The sequence below is a fragment of the Protopterus annectens genome, chromosome 6.part0 (assembly GCF_019279795.1).
Source record: "Protopterus annectens isolate FY-2018-M chromosome 6.part0, PAN1.0, whole genome shotgun sequence".
Taxonomy (NCBI): domain Eukaryota; kingdom Metazoa; phylum Chordata; order Ceratodontiformes; family Protopteridae; genus Protopterus; species Protopterus annectens.
The window spans coordinates 724,686,060-724,708,592 of NC_056737.1; the positions used below are offsets into that span (position 1 = coordinate 724,686,060).

Here is a 22,533-nt window from a genome sequence, read left to right on the forward strand (position 1 = left end):
TGATTGAACATGGTACTTAGGTGGGGTGCCAGTTCATTCTGTAGTTCATGTAGAACACAGCCTGGGATGTTGTCAGGTCCCATGGATGCTGTGTTCTTGGTTTTGAAGAGTGTTTTTTTACCTGTGCAGCTGTGATTACAGGTTCTTTGCATTCTTCCAGTATAGAGATGGGCCCTTTAGGAGATGAGAGAGGGGTAAAGTTAGCACTGACCCTATTTGCCAGGATGCTGGCAATATCAGTAGGTTCTGTATATTTAGTGCCATTGTGCTGTAACTCAGAGATCTGAGTGTTGCCATTGAGATTCTGGACAAAGCTATAGAATGCTTTGTGGTTGTCTTTAGAATCAGTGGCAATTTTGTTTTCATAACTAGTTTTGGAGGATTTTATGAGGGATCTCAGCTTCTTACTGAGGCTGACCATGGAGTTCCTCCAATCATGGGATTTTACTCTTTTTTTTGTAACAGTTTCTTTCTTCTGTTGTAGAGTTTGTTTATAGCAGGGGACCACCAGATTGGCTTCCTTTTTCTGGAGGATAGCATCTTGGTTCTGTTAGAGATTGCACGATCCATGCACTCGTGTAAGTGCTTATAAAGTGCAATTGTATAGGATTCAGTAGTCGTATCTCTATTGCCCGTCAGCATGGGTGCCGTGAAATTTGCCACTTCTGTCTTAAAAAGCGTGAAGTTGACTTTGGAGAATATTTATACGGTGGTTTCCCTAAAGGGGGGATGGGGCTGGGATGTGGATGTCTAGGGTGATTTGCTTGTGGTCATATCTGACCAACAAGGAATTGACCTCTGGTGTGGAACACCAGTTGCCCATGTTGGCAGTGACCAGGTCTAGGATATTACTACCAAATAGACCAGCAAAAATTGGAGTAGCATTTTGTACTATCTTTTTAACCAGAAAGCTGTACATAATTCTTTGCATACTACTACCCCCTGTGGACTGGTTCCACTTTACATATTAGTGATTGTGAAGAGACATACCTGTTGCATTAAAAATGGGACTCTGTCAGATGCAGCACCTGCAATTTTACTCAAAAAATATATGATTACGCTAGAGGGTTGGATATGGCAGCATTACATGAGTTTTATTGTATTTGTGGAGCTCAAGCTTACCCCTAGTTACCAATAGATTGGTTGGGATGCAGCTGTGTTACACCAGCTGTTCAAAATGCACAGACTTTTTCTAGCAGGAAAATTTGCAATGCTCACCAAAAAAGGCAGACAAGGGACATTAAATAAGCCAGTCTCAAAAATAGCTGCTTTTTGGGTTTACCATCACACCACAGAAAATACTACATTTAAGTGACTAGTACACATGGATCTGGGTGATGGTGTTATTTCAGGAACAGGAATCCTGCCTGGTTATGGGGCAGTAAAGTCAATTTAGGAGTTGAAAAAACTGTCTAAACAATTAGAAATATTAAGCAATGATGCTTTTGAACCAGTAAATCAGATTACAACTGAAATAACTGCTCAGTGTGGTGCTGCAGAACAGAATGGCGCTTAACTACTTCACCTTTGCTTCTAAGGGTGGCACATATGCACTCATCAACATGGAGTGTTGCTCGTTTATACCTGATGATATAAATGCCATTCGCAGTAACCTAGAAATTATACAGAAGACTGCAACGCTGTCTTATACAAAAGAGTCTGACAACTCTCAGTTCGCATGGTTAACGAAGTTGTTTTCTGGCTGGGGAGGGAGTATTTTGAAATTTTTTATGTTGACTGCAGTTGTCATTATCCTTTTAGATATAATTTTATTCATGGGCAAAATGACCATAGGGAAGCTTTTTGAAGTAACAAATAGTAAATAGAGTAGAAAATTGCCACTAACCACAATTGAAGAAAATCATAATGAAAGAGAGGACAGTGATGAAAAGTGTATTGAAAAATTTTGGACAATTTTATGATAACTTGTTTGAAACAGTGGTTGAGATTGAAACATCTACTGGCAGTCATTTGTTACATGCATGACCACAGGCAGGTGGGATCACAATTGCTTGGAAGTGAAAGTCAAAAGAAGAATTAAGTGAAAAATATTTTAATACAAAGCAGCATTCTGTATATATTGTTCAGCTGAAATAACTGTCTCACTTTTAATGTGCCCTGGAGACGACCCTTTGCACACATTCTGAAAGAAAGGATGCAAATCAACCCAGCACAACACCAGATATTCATCATTGGTACTCCAACCAGTCCAGTAAAACAGAATGGTCCCCTATACTACATGCTGATGACAGCTCAAGGAGGACTTGAATAAAATGGCATTGATCCCTTGACAAAAGCAGATTACTAAACACTTCTTACAACAGTTTCAGTACTATGCTTGACAAAAAAACACAAACTGCAGAGAGTCATTGATATCACCTTTCAGGTAAGATTTCACCTGAATGCACCCCACTTTCTTAAAAATATTACCCACAAAGGGAAAGTCTGAGGTAGGTTGATGATTCAAATCACTGTGGACAGTACCTGCTTTTTTGAGGACAGGTGTAACCAATGTCTCCATTAACAATGTTAGAAATATCTCATTTCCTAGAGGTCTGGTAAAGGGCTGAATCTAAGATCTTTGAACATATCAGAACTAGTCTGGTAGGACAAGGATTTAATAATAAAAAGTAGTGTTACACATACTGGAAAACACAAAGTAACTGAGGGTCAGAAAACTTGCGCCCACTAGAAGATGGTTTAAACTCACTAGAACTTCTGCAACAGCCCTAGTGAGATTTAGGAGTAGTCTTACTCTGAAATGGACATGATTCATGGCAAAATAATGAGCAGCAAGACCCCATTCTTAAGTAGAAAAAGCCTTCCAGATAGTGAGACAGGTTGATCTGAACACACTCATTGCCAGCCAAAAGAGTGTTCACAGATAATTTGCCCTTACTGAGCTCTCCCTAAATAAGCACTCAGATGACTTCTAGGAGAACTCAGGTGCTCCCATCCTTACTAACCTTCATGCATGATAAAAATCAAAACTTGAACAATGCTAAAGCAAAGTTGCTAAAATTGCAACAAATACCTCTTTCAGAACTCACAGTGTATAGTGCTAAAAAGCCTAAGCTGGTTAGAACTAACCCATCAACTAACATATACACAGCTTGTTACCACCTATAAAATTATCCAGAATTCATTCTACACAACTATGTTACTGGTCAGTCATTATGATCCAATGACCAAAAACTCCTGTCTCTCCAAAAACCTATGAAATCTGCTGGGCATTGTCTGTAACCATACCACATTTCTAGACCTGGAACTCCTTTACCTGTATTCATCAGGTCGGTACCCTCTCTCCCATCCTTCAAAACCATTTTGAAAGACTTCCCAGGCAAACGCTGACTCTGTTCTTGCACAACACCAGGATAAACTAAATCCCTAAATGTGAACAAATACCTATTCATACCCTTCCTTACTCTCCCTTCACTTACACTTCTATCAGTCTCTCCCTAGCTTTCTCTCTAAATATACTACAAATGTAATTATTTTCTCACTTCATATTGCAATTCCTGTTTGTATTGTACTAACTTACTTTTAATTTTTCTATAAGCTGGCTAAAATTTGCCTAAATATTACACTGTCAACCAATGTTTTTTATGCCATGTTTAATTTGACATAATTATTAAAACTGTAGCTGTTTTGTATTATTTTTAAAGACTGTAAAATTATTGCACTTAAAATGCTTTTTTTAATACTTTGGAGCTTTTTTCCCCAGGCCTCTAAAACGGGCTCCTACCCAGTCAGACTTTCCCCAGCAATCAAATGGCAATGAATAAGTAAAAATAAACAAACAATGGCTCACACAGAACCAGGTGAAAGTCTCATACATGGCTTGGGCTAAAGTGTCAAATGGAGTAGGGGTTGGTTATATACACAAACCCACTCATCTAGACTGTTAGCACCACATCCTAATAGTAGGCTAAGCAACATAGGATTTAAGGTGCCTCTGGATGATCGAGCTAAGCCTCCTGTTGTCCACATATCCTACCCTAGGGTAAGTAGGCTATAAACTACTCAGCTGATTAGACCAGCTGAGATGATTCACCTCCCTAGTAGAGTCATCAAGTTGGAAGACTAAGTCTAGACCATGCCAAAAGACCTGGGTAGAGGAAGTAACCACCTGATCAAACCCAAAGGCCTTCATTATACAAAGGGATTCTTTAACAAGAGCTACTGACTCCTCAACAACCCTAATGCCGAAGTCCCCCCAGAATCCTCCTCAAAGGAGATGTAAGCACTGAGGTGACAAGGAAATTGAGTAAACTCCTGCAGGAATGTCCTTGTACCACTAAGTGGATGACATATGAGGAGACGATCCTAAATTTGTTTCCCCATTCCTATGGTATAATCAAAGCAGCTGGTATAACCAACCTCAGCCTTACAGTTGGCTGAATAGTGGAATGATGAAAAAAAACACAATCCAATCCCTAGACTAATTAAAAGATAGGTGTTGCATCACAAAGAATACTTGAGAGACCAAGAAAGCCAGAACAGGGCCAAAACTTATCAAGCAAAGTCTGTATAACAAACACCAGACTGGAAACATACACCAAGTCTGACAGAATACCAGTCTTTTTACAGACATAACCTGCACAGTGCCTTCAGGAATGCATGCCCTACCTATCACACCCATACTGCCATGGGGGATTCATGAGTATGCCACTGAAGACACAGCAAGGCATGTCCAATTGATGTTTTACCCCATGGTGGACACTGTTGTGAAGAGGAACGGACTGCAACTCGCCATCTAGTAGTCCCCTGTTCTACTGGCAAAGGAATTCTAACTTATCCTTCTTATGAATACCAAGTTTATTATAAGGACAAAAACTGGTCCAGACAGCTTGGGAAGCATAAAAGGGTAAAGGGACAAATTCTTCCTGTTATATGCCCAAGCAAAGCCCACAGTGAAACAAGATGTAAGAACTGTAAATACACAGACCAGAAACAGTACTGCTGTAAAACAATGTGACTAAATTCTGAAAATAAAATCTTTGAGAAAACTGTGAAGTGAAACAAAGAGACAGTACTCCTGTAGAATGACATCAAACTGTAAAGACAGCCTTCCTAAGAAACATATCTATGAATGGAAGGTTAGAAATGAGGCAATAAATATCCACACAATCAGGATCCATATTACACATCTCCAAGAACTGGATCACTGCAGCCTGTTAAACACAGTAACAGATCCTTTTGCTAAGAAAAAAGAAAACAATCTGGTATATCACAGGACTGAGCAGAGTTAGCACAGCTAAGCATGGATCCAAGATGCAGAGAGGAGAACACTTGCTTAAAAAAAAAAAAGGAGGGAAATCAGCTCTTAGTAATCTGATGAAAAACTCAGTCCATGACCAAAACAGAAATTCCCAACTGAGAATGCAACTTCCCTTCCACTTATGCCAGCTTGGCTGCAGATAAAAAACAGCCAGCTCACATTTGAAAGAAGGAAGTATTCTATGGGTGCAGAGATGATCATAGTTTAACAGCGTGCTAACCACCTGAAAGAGTGAGTCTTTGGTTCAAAAAGGAGAAATCAGTCTGGACTGGAACACTGCCTTTTTATGGTAGATCTCAACTTGATAAACAGCATAACACTTATCAAAAAAGTAACATCACTACTAAGCTCACTGAGCTCATCATCAAGTCAAGGGCTTATAGGGGGCAGGAACATGAGAAATATACATGAGGTGGGACAAGAAGTCTAGTACGGATCTTAGCCATAATGCAGACAGCAAGGCACTCATCTGGACTGTCAATGATGGGCACCAATGCAGCCAAACAGTAGCAAAGTAAACTTATTGTTCAGTGTTCAGTTTCATGCATTCCATCAGTTCAGTGTCAAGAGTAAAGTAGATTAAGTAGACTGCAAAACAAACAAGGTGGTAATTAGACCAAAAGACAGAGGTCTGAATGCTCATCAATATGCTCACAATCAAGATTCAGCTGTGCCAGTGACACAGGGATGAAGCTCTGACTATGGCACAGGTAAACTGAGCTCAATTAGCAGCACAGGTGCTCGACTGTGCAGCTGAGAGAATGTGCATGCCCATTCTGAGGGGAGATCTTGGCCAACTTATGCTAGCACTCCAGACTTTATCACTGCTGGGGGTTAGGGACAGTGTCAAAAACCAGTCAATCAAAAAGGGCGTAACAGAAGCCTTGTAATCCACACAAAACAGCATTCTCAAACTTATACAAAAACATAGGTGTTCCCTACATTGACACAGGTGCCAATATCACTAACAAAGGGGAGGGGACAGACCTTCATAAAAAAAAAAGTATAACTGCACTGCCAGGACGTCAGCCAGAGCAGCAAGCTCCCTATTTACCTGGATGATGGCCACTCCAGATAACTGTAGCTTTAGGATATCCAAGAGGTACACCTCACTTTTAGGGTATGAATGGGTTCAAGTCTGATACTGAGCTGCTTGATGGTCTGTAAGGGGGGGGGTGGTGGCATATTACTAAAAAACACATATCTGACTCGCACAATGTCAGATTCCTCTTCAGAAACTGGAGGAGTTTTTTTCTCACTTGATAGACAATGCAAATAACATTAGAGAAAATCTGTGAGGTGTTCTCTCTGAATGATTTTCTGTCAGAAAACTTTCACCGGGCTAAGGTTCACTAGACCTATACCAGCCAAACGTACTCTTCCACGGACACCTGAAAGAACATGCAGTTGAGTGGGTGCATGAACAAGCAAAACTGCAAAGTCAGCCACTGAAGTACAGAAAAAAAAAATATTCAAAGGTTAGCACTGTGCTCCAAGTTGGTCTTGCTGTTTTTTCAATCCTAAAGACTGCTTAAGGAGGCTGACCTACAAAAGTCTGCATTATGTCTGGGACTCGGCTTTTACTTCTCTAGACACCAACATAGATGGCATACACTTGCCCTTCTTAGGCAGACAGGTGAAATCCCTGCGATGGAAGCCTTCAAATGTATTTCAACACAAAACTAGAAGGGTATTTAGGTTTCTTGGGGTTTTCAGATGGCAGCTTCTTCCTTTAAAGTTTCTGCTCTGCAGATTTGTTGCTATTTCTGAGGAATCTGATTCAGCTCCCTTTCTCAGTACAGCTTTGTTTTTAACTGACTTTTTCAGTTCCTCTCTAATATATGGAGCTGCTTCTATATAAGAAAGGGCAATGTATTAATCATCTTAACTTGGTAGCATTACAGAATTATTTTTTTGACAATGCCCAAAACTATCAATACTATGAAATGATCTAGTACAAATATACACTTGCTCATATATTTATAGGAAAAAAATAGTTACATTTAAGAAAAAAATTAGAACGATAATACAGGATGCACAGGGACAAGGCACAAAATATCTAAATGACTTAAGAACCATGGCCTAGATGAACAGATAAGCTACTAGTTGGAAAAGCTAGACAAGTTAGTATGGTTATAAAACAGCAAGAAGAACTGAAGATGATATGACCAGTACTGCTTTTATGAAGGACAAGTACTAGCCAGTGTCAATACTGGCTTAATTGTGAGACTACTTCTAGTTCACATAGGGGAAGATCAACAGCTATGTAAAATCAGCCAGAGTCCAAAGCTGTATGCTCGGATTATTGTTGCAGTGATCCTCCATGAAGACCAATGTTAATTTAAGCAGCCATAAATCACTGGAAGAAAGGACAACAAATACTGTACTCAAGTCACCTTCTATGGCTTACAGGGATAAAGCCTTGACCACAGTCCAGATGACACACGTTTGAATGGCGACTTCATGAGAAAGGAAAAAGTAAATAGACAAGCCAGCTCAACTATAATCAGGGGAAGAAATGATGGTCCTGGCTGGCCAGTTGCCACCATGCAGCTGGAGGTTTACAAGGCACTGAAACTGCAAAAACCATGGACAGAGGCTTGGTGATCTCAAGCCATAATAGTAGCCCTTATCTGTGGATGGAAGCAAGTGCATACGTAGAGAGAGAGAGAGGAAGACAGTTACATATGTCCCACTTACCTGTTAATAGTATATGCTTATAGAACACACTGCCTTACTCTCATATGATTAGTAATGCTGTGCTATCTTCCCTCTTGTAAACTGTCAAAGCTTAGAACTCTTCCCATTGGCTGTCTGAGTGAGAAAGACCAATCCACTGGCAGGAGCAAGACAGCCATTCACACTTAGAAAGGGCCCTTTCAGTTTTAAGGGTTTAAAAGAAGAGCAAATGAGAACAAAAGTTTTGAAAGTTTTGTGAATACCTTTTGCTCCATACCAAATGCCACACGCACACAACAAAAAAGGCTGCTGAACAAAAAACAGCAAATTCAACAAGCAACTATATATATATATATATATATATATATATATATATATATATATGGGTCACCTTCAGTTGCCTGACAACGCGTTTCGCCAACACGGAATCCGACGGGACGAAAACACCGACAACTCAGATGACCGACAAGGTGAGAATCCGACGGACTCGGTAAGTGTGCGATAGAGCGAGGGATTTAGTGTTAGGGAGCGGACAGGTAAGTGTGCGATAGTGAGGGACTGTGGGTTTAGGGGTGGGTTAAGTGAGTTAGGGTTAGGGTGCAGGTAGGGTGTGTGTGCGATAGTGAGGGACTGTGGGTTTAGGGGTGGGTTAAGTGAGTTAGGGTTAGGGTGCAGGTAGGGTGAGTGTGCGGTAGTGTCGGACCTTGGGGTTAGGGGTGGGTAAGTGAGTTAGGGTTAGGGTGCAGGTAGAGTGAGTGTGCGGTAGTGTCGGACCTTGGGGTTAGGGGTGGGTAAGTGAGTTAGGGTTAGGGTGCAGGTAGGGTGAGTGTGCGGTACTGTCGGACCTTAGGGTTAGGGTTTGGGTTAGGGATAGTGGTTATGTTATGTAGTGTACTGTGTTGTTTACGTGTAGTGTGTTGGTGTAATGGTTTTCGGTGTTTTGCGTTGTCGGTATTTTTTGTTGTCGGTCTTTTCGTGTCGGTGATTAGTGTGTCGGCGAAACGCGATTTTGGGCATTTGAAGGTGATCCATATATATATATATATATATATATATATATATATATACACACATACACACACACACAACAAAAGGGAGATGATGGGAAGGTAGTGCCAGCATGGTAGTGAGTTATTTGAACATTTACTATTACAGGTTAAGTGGTAATTATGCAACTGTGGTATGTTCAGCAAACATGCTGGCTTACTGGCATATGGGTAGATTCCCAACGTTTACCCAACCTGGGAGGATGAAGGATAACAGTGCAGGAGCCCCTGGAGAATGGTCCCTGTGAAGCCTACTCTCGATCTAAAAAAGCATCCAGTTTATAGTGCTTCATGAAGGTATGGATGGAGGACCAAATTGTTGCCTCCAGAATACTTCCAGATTCCAGTTCTTTCCAATATACCACTGAAGAGGAAATGACATTGGTGGAATATACCTCTAAATTGCCTGGATTCACCTTGCTATTGTGGGTGCAACAAAAACAATACAAGAGGACAACCAACATGCAGTGGTTTGCTTAGAGACAGGTTGACCTTTCTTTGACCCTGTGTAGGAAATAAAAATCCTTTCAGTTTTCCTAAAGGGCTTTGTAATGTCACGGTAGTACCTAAGCTGCCCATGCACATCAGAGGTATGAAGTATCCTCTCCTCCTTATTCTTAGGTTCTGGAAAAACACAGGGAGATTAACAGACTGATTAACAGTGAACTCTGAAATCACTTTCAGCATGAAAAAAGGATTAGTGTGCAACACAATCCTATCCCTGTGTGAATTCAGATAAGGTTGTTCCTTCATGAGGGCTTGCAGCCCAGAAACTCACCTTGCAAATGTCAGAGCAACAAGAAAAACGATTTTCCACATTAAGAACTTGAGATCAATGTGAGCAGCTGTTTAAAAGGTGGCAAGATAAATTCTTCAAGAACATAACTGAGGCCCCACGAAGGAGCAAATTGCTTGTGATGGGGTCTCCTATACAATACTCCTTTTGTGAACTGTTTTACCAAAAGAGAAGAAAGAGGAGTATTCATTGGCAGGCAAGCAGGGATGACCACTAAATGTACCACTCATATAACCATCCTGCAGTAGCTCATATAAATATTTCATGACCAGAGGAACATTAACCTCAGTCTACCCGGTTTCCATTTACGACCAACTTAGAAAACCTCATCTACTTGTAAACATAAGGTTTTCTAGTGGCAGGTTTTCTAGCCTGCTTTAACATCTGCTGCACATCTTCATACAAGCACCTACAGAGTGAAGACTAAATCATCCAGGCTGTCAAATGAACTTTCCCCAAATCGGGGTGCACCAGTCACCCCCCGAGATTGTGTGAGCAGGTACAGCGTTTGAGGAAGTTTGTGGTAATTGCCTTTGGCCAACAGTGAAAACCAAGATTGCCTGAGCTAGTATGGGATCACCACAATAATCTTTGGCATTTCTCTTTGAAATTTCAGAAGTACCTTGTGGAAAGGATGAAAAAGTATACCAGAACATTCCTGCCTGAGGAAAAGAGAATGCGTCTGTCTGTCCTTCAAGCATGGCTGCAAAGATGTCTGAAACAGAATTTCTACAGCTGCCTGTTTTGCAAAGAGGTGAAAATCTATACGAGGCATTCTCCACATCTGGACTGAATCCTTGAACACTACTGCCTTGAACTTCCACTTGTGCAGGTTTGCCCAGGATCTGCTTAAATAGGTCTGCCACAATGTTTTGCTCTGATGGGATGTATGATGCTTGAAGAGACAGGAAATACTAAGAAGCCTCGTCCCAAGGCTATCACTGCCAACTGGCACAGTGGGTAAAAGCAAGCACCCAGTTGTCTGTTGAGGTACCATACTTGTGTGTTTCTATAACCACTAGGAGAGGACCCGGAATACAAGGGTGGTGAAGGACTTTCAAGGCTTGAATCACTGCCAACATCTCCTTGATATTGACGTGCTTTCAATGCATCCTTGAGCACCCACATGGCTTGCACTTGCACTACCATTGACACAGCTCCCAAGGCAAAGTCAGACTAATCTGTATGGACAGACTGTACTGGCATTGTAGGGGAGAAAAGACGCCCTGGACTGATAGTCAACTGTTCTCTCCACCACTGTAAGTCTTGTCTGATGAAGGGCAGCACTGGCAACTGGGATTCCAAAGAATGAAGGTGCTGAGTCCAACAATTTTAGACATACCATTGAATTTCTCATGTGAAGACAGGCTAGTGGCATCATGTGAATCATGGATGCCATCTGTCCAAGAATTTTTAGGAATTCTCTCATCAAGGCAGCATTCCTCCTACAGAATTCAAGAAAAACTGCCTGGTATGGATAGGACTTTGTCTTCAGGTAGAAAGATTATTCTCTTGGAGTCTATTAAGCACCTCAAAAAAATGAGTTTTTATAAGGGAGTCCGATGCGACTTTTGGATGTTCAGCTTGAACCCTATTTGGGAGAGTAAGGTCAAGACCTTCTCTAGTGATTCCAAACACTTGGACAACTTTCTAATCTATGCAGAGTCTGTGTCTAAGTATGGAAAGATGTGAATGCCAGAGTCCTACAGGGGGCCACTACTGGAGCAAGGCATTTGGTAAACACTCACGGTGCAGGGAACAACCCAAAAAGTAATACTGAAAACTGACAGTGCGAAAAAGTTATGTACTCACCATAATGTTCGATGTATGTAGTCCATCTCGCCTCACTCAAATCCCTTCTGTTCCAACTGGAAAGGTTGATTATATCTTTCAAAAATGTACAAATTGATATTCATTACTTGTCCTGCTGCTTGCAAAACAATATTGTACCCTTTGGTCTACGTATAGTTAAGTTTCCAAACAATGTAAATAGCAATTCTGTTTTATACAAAGACCTTGTCACACTTTACAATAATACTGGTCTGCAGTCAGTGGGTATGATCATTAAACATAAAGAGATGCAATTGTCTGCTCTCAGGTCTGACATACAATCTCTCCATACAGTTGTTTTAGCACATCCACATTTTCAACAACTTCTTCATGTTTTCAATGGTATACATCCACGGGTTAATAGGCATGTTGCCACCATCATTCATCGTAAAAAGCAGAAACTCCACAGGGACCTCACCCAATATCAGAATAATAGAGCTTATCCCCTCAGGTCAGATTTTCCACACAGATTTAGTTTTAGAAACAGAGAATTTTTTTTCTGGCTATGACTCTACAACACGTTTTAATTCCCATTCTGTCAGCAGTAGTTCTAGAAACCGAGAGCATATCCATGGGGCTACCTTTAGAAACAGAGAACAATTCCATGGGGCTACCTTTGGAAACAGAAAACAATTTCATGATGCGGATTTTTCAGCACATTTTCCAGCTGCTACACACCTTAATTCTCTTATCCCTGGTGCTGAGGTTACACCTCATCCTCTTGCAACTTCACATCATGACCCTCTTTCTGTTGGTGGTAATTTCTCTTCTCGTCCCATCAGCAGTATTCCTCCTCCAGTTTCTTTTCCTTCTTCAGGTATCCATTCCTTTCCTTCTGCTCGCACTTCTCCTCCTGTCCCTTCTATTTCTCATCCTACTACCCCTGCTCAGACTTCTACCTTAGCTCCAGCTGCTTTCTCTGTTGCTTCATCTTCACAACCTTCTGCACCTCCCCTTATTTCCATCCCTTCTGTGTCTTCTTCACCCTCTGTCTCTCTTTCCACCCCTGTGTCTTCGTCTTTGAACTGTCCTTTGCCTTCCCCTCTTACCTCCATTCAATTGTGTCCTGCTATTTCTGACCCTTTGCATTCCTTAGAGCAACCTTTTCCAATTTCTGAAGATTCTTTTTTAGTTCCAAAAATACAAAGGAACAGCACTGCAAGAAGAAATCCAAAAGGAAGTGGTCCCTCCCACACTTACATTACCAGAAGCAGTCTTCAGAGAGAGAGGGAGTTAGCGAAACAGCAGGCACTTTCTGCCCCTTTCCTAGTAGAGAACAGACCTGTTCACAGCCTACCTTTAGGGAACAGAGGCTTTCCAAGGGGACGCCCGAGAAGACCTTATCCTTAAACTATGATGATTTACAACCCTTAAACAATGACGATTTACAGCATAACTCTGACATTTCTGTTTCTTCTGAAGTTTTTAACTTGACTAATAGGTCCTTTTCCCCAGAAACTATTCAGGTTTTACAAAAGGGCTTCTCTTTCATTCCGTCTCAAAGAGTAGAACTATCATCTCTTTTACTAGATCTAAGACTTTTCTTAAGAAAGCTTAATTTAAAACTAGTCTGTGAAAAAGACTCTGAATTAGATAGTGACCTTGTTGATGTTAATTTGAATCTTCCTTATAAAAGAAGTTTATATAACCCACCTCTTAACAATACCCTACAGATTTTTCTTAAACTTTGTGAAAAGGACTTCCGTAACTTGCTTTCTTCCCCTACTCCTTTTAAATGGTTTAACCTTTCCAGCAGTCAAATTTCAGCTCTCAAACATTTACAAAATGATAAAACACTAAGAATTATGACTGCGGATAAAGGCACAGGAATTGTTCTTATGGAAAGGGAACGTTATGTGCATACCCTTCAGGAGGACCTTAGCAACAATGACTACTATAAGTACAACTACCTTTTGTGCATCGTGCCTTCAAAAAAATAGATAAAGTTCTCAACACCCTTACTAGGCAACAAGCCATTTCTATGGAGGAGGCAGAATTCATGACTGTACCCAATCCACAACTTGGTAAATTTTTTGGTATCCCCAAAATACATAAAGACCCCGTCAACCCTCCCTTCAGACATATAGTCTCTAATCAAAAAACAAAAACAGAAAATATTTCAGAGTATCTAGACTGGACTTTAAATCCAATTGTACAAAAGTCCCAGTTTTATCTCAGAGACTCTTGGGATTTTTTAAACATACTGTTTCAGCACCCAACTTTGGAAAACATATTATTGGTGACGCTTGACATTGAAGCGCTTTATACTAATATTCCACATGAAGAGGGCATTAATTTATTACGTTCTTATTTATCTCATGCTACTTCTTTTACCCAGAATAGGATAGATACTATTTGTTTATTAACCACTTTGGTGTTAGAAGGTAATTTTTTTCACTTTAATTCTTCTATATATCAGCAAACCAAGGGGGTTGCCATGGGTTCTAAAATGGCACCAGCTTTTGCAAATTTGGTTCTGGCTGCCTGGGAGTTAAATTCTCTTGTTCATTTACCTGACTTCAAATTTGTAAAGCTTTATAAAAGATACATTGACTTCATACCTTTTTAGACTCTCTTTCTGCCTCTATTCCTTTTCTTAGTTTCAAATTGTCTTCTTGTGGTAACCAAGCCATTTTTTTAGACACTTGTGTTTCTTTTGACCCTATTCAGCTTTCCTGGTCATCTACTTTACATAGGAAATCTACTTTTAGAAATAATTACTTAGACTACACCAGTATGCATCCATTTTTCATGAAGCAGAACATGGCTAGGGGGCAGTTTATCCGTATTTCCAGGTTGGTTAGTGATGAAGATAACTTTAAGAAAGAATGTGTTTCTCTTAAGTCTTTACTTATTGATAGGCACTATCCAGAGAATCTTTTAAACTCAATTATTGCAGAGGTTACGGAATCCAGACCTTTTAAGTTCCCGCCCATTATTAAAACTGGCTTTCTTCCCAGTAAAAATAATATTACCAAGAATTTTACCAACACAGCTGTTAGTAATAATATGGCTGATTCCATTCACCAGGATTATTTAGATACCTCTAATAACTGTGTACCATCTTCTGTATCTACTACTTCTTCACAGCAGAGTGTTTTGCATGACTGGACAGTGGCTTTCCCTGTTCCTATTTGTAGAGATTCTACTTCTATTAAAAACATAATTTCCAACAACTGGGACATCTTGACTAATAGTCAGGAAGTCTACAATAAACTGGGTACTTCTCCCATTTTTTTATATAAAATAACAAAGTCACTTAGATTTTCTTTTGAAAATAGGGACAAGAAGTTTCTGCTTGATCAAAGCTTGTCTCAGTCCAATGATGTTGGTATGTTTTCTTGTGGTCAATGTGTAGCCAAGTTCACATATTTTCACAGGTAACAGATTCATTTTTAAACATAATAATTTTACTCTACACTTTTATAAACACTATGATAGCAAATCTGATAACATTGTATATGCTGCAGTATGCAATTCCTGCCCAGTTTTCTATGTTGGAAAGACCACTAGAATACTATTTGCTAGAATTAAGGAACATTTAGCTGCAATTAGGAACAATGACACTAGGAATGCTTTATCTAAGCACAAATTAACATGTCTCCATTTCACTGGTTTTAAATTCCTGGTATTACATAAATTAGATTTGTTTTTTGGAGATGTTAATCATCTGTTGGAAGTGAAAGAATTGCTGTGGCAAATAAAACTATGCAGACTCCCCTCCTAGGTTAAATGAAAGTTTAAATGTTAAATGTGCATTGAGGTGGAAATCTTACTTTTGTTTGTAAGACTGACATTTATTACAGTCACTTATTTCTTCATGTTACAGTTGAGTGACATTTTTCCTGCTACCACTCTATTGGTACAATTCCTTATACTGTACTGTCTCAATGGTTAGAGCTGTTAGTAACCGCCTTTTTTGTATTATATTATATCATACTATTGTGTTTCCACATCATTTGTCTGAAGAAGTCCTATCTACTATTAAAGGGACGAAAGCTTATTACCGGCTCCTTCGTCTTCTATTAGTTTCGGAAGCTTTAAAGTTATATTTATTTCATTCTTCTGTTGTTGTGACAGTTGTTTTTTGCGATATATATATACACACACACACACACACACATATATAAATATATATATATATATATATATATATATACACACACAAATATATATATATATATATATATATATATATATATATATATATATGGGTACATGTCAGTACATCGACAAGTTAGAAGATCGACATCCACTTCACCGACACATGAAATAATCGACACCGCAAATCACGGACATTTAACAAGTAAGAAGTTTAAATTTCGCTAATCATGCCTACCACACATGCATAACACTGCCACACTTACTAAAACATGGTAGGCATGATTAGCGAAATTTAAACCTCTTACCTGTTAAATGTCCGTGATTTGCGGTGTCGATTATTTCATGTGTCGGTGAAGTGGATGTCGATCTTCTAACTTGTCGATGTACTGACATGTACCCATATATATATATATATATATATATATATATATATACACATATATATATATACATATATATATATACACACACATGCATGTATATATATATTTTGTGGTGAGGCCTGGGTGGCCTGTCTGGAGCAAAGAAAACGTTGACATGGAAAGTAGATTTAAGCGCTTTCGTTCGCTGCTTTTATTGAGCAATATGAACTTCTTCAGAAATCTACTTTTCAAAGTTTTACTTGCAGTATTTATAGCACAGTTAAAAAGAGGAGGAGACAAGCTAATCATGCAGCCATGTAAAGGAGGAGATATGTATGTGATCTGTGGGGGTTGGTAACCCTTGTGTGAACTTAGCTGAGCCATTTAAGAAGATGTGTATGTGATCTGTGGGGGTTGGTAACCCTTGTGTGAATTTTATCTGAGCCATTTAAGAAGGCTTTTGATATTTAAATTTCCATTTAGGCCAGGGGGGATGTCTGCCCTGAGTTCTACCTGCCATTTTAGTTCTTGTACTTCCAGGAAGGTGTTGGAAGTTTGTGTGAACGTGTGTACTTGTTCTAATACTAGGAATTTGATGGCTGGGGGTGTGCTGCAGGTGAGGGTATGCCTGGCTAGTGCATTGGAGCCATCATTCTTCCTGATTGCTTGCATATGTTCTTTAATTCTGTCACTGAGCTTTCTAGAGGTCATGCCGACATAGAAACTTGGGCAGTGGTGACAGTTGGCTAAGTACACTACGTTGCTGCTGTTGCAGTCGTAGTGATGTCTGAAAGAGTATGGGGTACTCCTTTGTGGGAGTTGGCACGAGGGGGTGGTGCGGATGTGTTTACAGCATACACATGGTCCGCAGGGGTGGGTGCCAACTAGGCTAGGTGGGCCTGTTTTGTCTGGGTCTGAGGCAAGAAAAGTTTCCCCAACGGGGTACTTAGCTTTCAAGAAGACTTCGGTTGCAAAATTTTCATAATTTCAGGAGCTGGCCGACCGGCACTTGCGAACTGCTTCTGCTTCGGGCACCGCACGGCAAGAAAGACTGAAGAAAATGGCGTCGGCTGGTTCTTTTATACCCCTGTCGCACTGACGTCAGGGAAGAAGCGACGACAACCGACGCCGGACCTAGACTTTGGAATTCGGCCGACCGAGGACCCGCCTGACGGCAGGAGAACCCCATCTGTTATGACTGCAGCTGTATGCACGATGAACATCTGCCACTCTAAGCAGCTGATGATGAGTCTACTTTGCTTGCCCCACTCAAATGCACAAGCTGAAAAAGCATTTAAACATGGTGCAGAAAGTGAAAACTGAACTGCATCAGTCTCCGAGTGTAAATACATTGAACTCTTTTGTTGGTAGTTAAAATGAAAGAAGAACTGGACTGCTGTGATGTTAAGCTGTCAAAACATGTTTTAGAGGCTGCCAGGAAAGCCACAGCAGCATACAATCAGTCTACATCTGACGTATGACAGGAAGCTGTTTAACTTGGTCTAACTAAAATAATTTGTGTGACTTGTAATATGTCTGCTTAGAAAATGTAGTAAATGTGATTTTGATTTTTGTAAAGTGCTGTTTCATTTACTTATGGCATTGTTATGGTATTGTAGATTATAAAATAAAGGTTTTGGATCTGAGAAATGTCTCTTATTTAATTTTGCAGATGTTCTACCATGCTCCATGGCAATGGCACGGTTCACGCAGTGCGAAAATAGGGTGTTCCACATTTTGGCCATTTATCACACATTGTTAGGGTCTGCGTTCCACACTGGCCTCTTAAAAGGTTGAGACCTATGCTCCAGCATAGAAAGAAAAAGGCAGCGGAAGGTGATATCACCCAGACAGAGAGAAGCAATATCCCAAGAGAGTCTCCTCAGACTGTGACATAAGAAAACTGAAAGGGTCCTGGTTGGTGAGTGTGGAAGACTGTCCTGGTCCTGCCAGGTGACTGTCCCTCACTCGGACAGTGGAAGTAGATCTGAGCTTTGGCAGACTGCCAGAGGGAGGGTATCAGGGCATTACTACCCATAAGTCAGTAAGGCTGTGTGTTCGCTGATCATCACAGGATATCCTGCTACAATGCAGGTGCGTGCACATCACCTGCCAGTGTAGGTTAGAACCTCACAAAAACACTCCTTTTTAAAAAGATACTGGTGAAGATATAAATGACTTCCATGGCTGCATATACGATGGCCAATCCAGTAAACTCTTGCTTCCATGTTGTAGATAACCAGTACAGGAAAATGAATGGGCTGAAGGAAGGGAAGAGGCTCGAGGGTTGGCAGGCATACACAGGAAAAGCATGCAGAACACAAACACTGCTGTATTCAAATTATATGCCAATTGGACTACCATGGGAAAGTAAGGCTAGGCTTCATAAGCTCCTCACAGATCAATAGCCTTAAGTACCTAAAACTATGGCAATGATCGTTTGTATCTGCAGGATTTAAACCAATGGCAAAGATGATGAAGCAAACAAAACAATACTCTTTCACATCTGCTACTTCACTGTTTCCTTAACAAAAGTTGTATACCTACTGTAATACTAGATCCATGTTGTCTTGTTTTTGTCTGGTTACACAAAGGTTGAATCAGATGAAAATGAACATCGGATCTAATGTTTGCTTTCTTAGTAACACCTAACAAGAAGTCACCTAAATAAAGTTTTGTCATTCATAGCCCTGAAGGTAAAACCTGGATTACAGCAGCACTACTCAAGGTAGGACTGTCTTTTTTGTGGAAACCCTTAAAAATCACTTGGCTACAATGTCTCACTGTAAAGCAAGTGCTTTGCATCAAGTCTGCATTTCTAGTGATATTCATGAGGAAATTCTGTGAAAAGTGCATTTCTAAAAGCAATGCAGACAATGCCATATCTCTCACCTGAGTAATACTATCATCAGAAAGATCAAATGTGTTGTCCCAATAGTCTCTAGAGTATAGTTTGACAGATTTGCCCACAGGAACAGCAAGAACCTACACAAGACAGAAAGATAAAACAGTGCTGCTGAAAAAGGTGTTTATGCTATGTTATAGGAATAAAACCTGAGTTACATCATCATATCAGTATTTTTTTTTTCATTTTGATAAGTGAAGCAAAGATTACCTTTCCAGATCTGGACTGCCATGATAATCTACAGATGGACTTGGCATTAACCACATCATTTGATTTTTCCAGAAGGGGCCAGCTAGTTACACATTCCTAAAAGAAAAAAGGTGTATTATATAAATATATACTTAATCTTCTGAGTACAATTATTTCAGGTTAAAAATGCTTACAATAATGCCAAGTTACCATCAGTCTGAGGAAGACCACTCATTTCTCTGCGAATCTGCACCTTCCATAAAGCTTATAATATTAAGACAATTAGTGCTAGTTGCTGCAGAATGCAGTGTTTGCCCGTAGTCAAATTCAATTCTATCAAAAGGCGGCTTTGCATTTTAGACATTCTAGGCTATATTTACAACAAACACATTAACATCATAGAAAAAGAATACAGATTAAAGCCATACAACTGCAATCAAATCTAGTTTGTCTTTGTCTTTCGGCTGTTCCCGGTTAGGTGTCGCCACAGCGGAATTCCAGTTCGCTAATGATTGGCCGTAGATTTTCACGAACGCAGAGGTGCCAGCTCAACATCCAACCTTCAACGAAGGCACGCCCATTTACGCATGTCTTTCGAACGCCACCCAAACGCGGGTAGTACATGCAGACTCCACACAGAAGGCATTCCCCGCACTCCAGCTGAGAATTGAACGGGAGAACCTCTTGCTGTGAGGCAACAACGCTACCGCTGCACCACAGTGGCATCTAGTAACATTCCATATAAACTGCAAAACTAAAAGCAAAATCAAAACAAGAATGAGAATCACTTGGCACCACAGGACCCGGAAGCACGTGAACAAAGGCTTTCAAAATAAGCAGATGAAGAAATCAAACAGCTGCTAGTTCTCCAAAAAGATCCTTTAATGTAACCAGGCAAAGTAAGAATCCACAAAATCATCCAAGCGCTTTCACTCAACCACATGCGAGCTTTCTCAAGGTTTGCCTAGCAGCTGTTTGATTTCTTCATCTGCTTATTTTGAAAGCCTTTGTTCACGTGCTTCCGGGTCCTGTGGTGCCAAGTGATTCTCATTCCATATAAACTGATTTTCTCCTAGATTCCTCTTAAACCTAAACAAACTAGCAAGTAGAATTCTTTTAGACTCATTCTAACATTATAAATAGGTCTTTGGGCCTGGAGTATATTTATTTCTAGAACACTGCAAATGCCTTAGTTCTGCAAGCACATCAGCAGATGCAATTTCTGTCAACTGTGACCATTTTAAGTCAGGACAGTGTGTCTAATAAAATTCCTGTTGCACTTAATCAGGTTGCTGCAACACTAGCATAATCAACACAAGTACACCACATTCCAAATGTAAACTGAGAAAATAATGAAAATGTGAGCATATATTTAGTGCATTCAAACTTTGTGTACTTACTATAAGCATTGGAGCTTCATGATCTGTCCACTTAAACAACAGGACTAGCAGCAGGCAATAGTCAGTTTGTACGTTTAATACTTGGGACTCTAAAAAGTCATCCCCTCTCTGCCATAATGCTCTTTGGAAGCACTGCACCCCAGTATCTATGTGAAAACTGAAAGTCAGATCCTTGTGAACACAAAAAGTCAGATCCACTCAGCCTCTTTGCAACAGACCTACAAAGGAAGTACAAAAGGAAGTTGTATTTATTGGAGCAGGCAAGGATCTTGAAGATCTAGTGCTATGATAAATATATAATTTTTTGAATCTTGCATAATCATGTCTGCCCACTTCAACCACAGACAGGCTTCCTAGCATAAACCTCTTGGATGGCATCAAGACAGAATGCCTTTCAATATCATAGCCCTGAAAGTATACCTGTAACTTGAGATCACATCCAGCTTATACTGTCTTGCAAAAGTATGCAGTGAACCCCTGTTCACAGTAGCACAGGTATCATTTACATCAGCATATCAGAAACAGCCTAGAGAAGTAGCAATCATTTAAACCAAATGTGCCTTAGGTTTGTTAGGTAAAGCTTTGTTGCATTTTCTGTAACAAAACAGAATGCATTCAAACAGCCACCTGGACAGACTGACCTTGGAAAAGTACAGTTTTGTACCTACCATAAATGTAGATGTTCGAAGATCCACATTGCTGCAGTCCTTACTTATGGGTAGTCCGCTGTCCTCGGTCGGCCCGAATACCAAAGTATTAGGCTGACGTCGGTCATGGGCGCTCAGATCTGACATCAGAGCGTCAGGGTATAAAAGCGCATGACCGACGTCATATCCTCAGTCTTTTCTTGCCCCAGATGTCAGAAGACCCTAAAAAGAAAGGCCACAGCCAAAAACAGAACACCTCCCAAAAACAGGCCCAACAACAACCATCACCCAAACCATATAACCATGCCAAACTACAGTGGGGAAGGAGGGAGGGTAAATTGGACTGCAGCAATGTGGATCTTGAACATCTACATTTATGGTAGGTACAAAACTGTACTATGTTCTTCATCTCACATTGCTGCAGTCCTTACTTATGGGTAGAATCCCAAAGCAACGGGAAAGGGAGGATGGCAAAATCATAAAGCATTAGTGGCTGCTAAAATGCCCTGTAATATTGCAGTGGCAAATCCAGCCCTAGACTTAGAATAAAGAGGAAGGTGGTAATGTTTAGAAAAAGTATGTACTGAACTCCAAGTAGCTGCTTCCAAAATATCTTTTGTAGCTACCCCCCTTAGAAAGGCAGTAGAAGTGGCAGTAGCTCTAGTGGAATGAGGTCTGATTCCAGCCGGAATCTCCTTACCATGATGGGAATAACAGAAAGAAATACAAAACCCAATCCACTTAGAAATAGTTTGTTTTGAAACAGGTTTACCCTGAGAACCCAAAGCAAAAGAAACAAACAACTGCTGAGACTGTCTGAACTCCTTGGTTCTGCTCAAATAATAACGCAACTGCCTGTGAATATCCAAAGTATGCAAAATCTTCTCCCCTTTATTTTGGGGGTTTGCATAAAAAGTAGGCAAATGAATAGTTTGGTTTAAGGCCACACTAGAAACCACTTTAGACATAAAGGAAGGATTAGTATGCAAAGATACCCTATCCTTATGAAAAATCAGGAAAGGCTCCACTGCCATAAGGGCCTGTAATTCAGAAACCCTTCTTGCAGAAGTAATGGCCAACAAAAAAGCAGTTTTCAAAGACAAATACTTTAACTCGGCCGTAGCTGCAGGCTCAAAAGGTTGTAGAGTAAGTTTTTCCAACACAAAATTGAGATCCCAAGCCGGAGTAGGAGCTCGTGGGGTCTTATGTTCTTTGCCCCTCTAAGAAATTGCTTAAACAAAGGATGAGAGAATAAAGGAGGGTCACAGTCATAGTGAGCAGAAATGGCTGCAGC

General features: G+C 40.3%; 1 protein-coding gene across 3 annotated transcripts in view; it reads right to left on the reverse strand.

Annotated features, from left to right (window-relative positions):
• Positions 1-22,533, reverse strand: part of WDHD1 (WD repeat and HMG-box DNA binding protein 1) — a 2,322,801-nt gene that overhangs the window by 1,582,981 nt on the left and 717,287 nt on the right. For all 3 annotated transcript variants that reach the window (XM_044074408.1, XM_044074407.1, XM_044074406.1), the window contains exons 7-8: positions 19,214-19,309; positions 18,991-19,083 (exon numbers count right to left, since the gene is read on the reverse strand). In XM_044074408.1, coding sequence (XP_043930343.1) covers positions 18,991-19,083; positions 19,214-19,309 — 189 coding nt within the window. The remainder of the gene's footprint in view (positions 1-18,990; positions 19,084-19,213; positions 19,310-22,533) is intronic.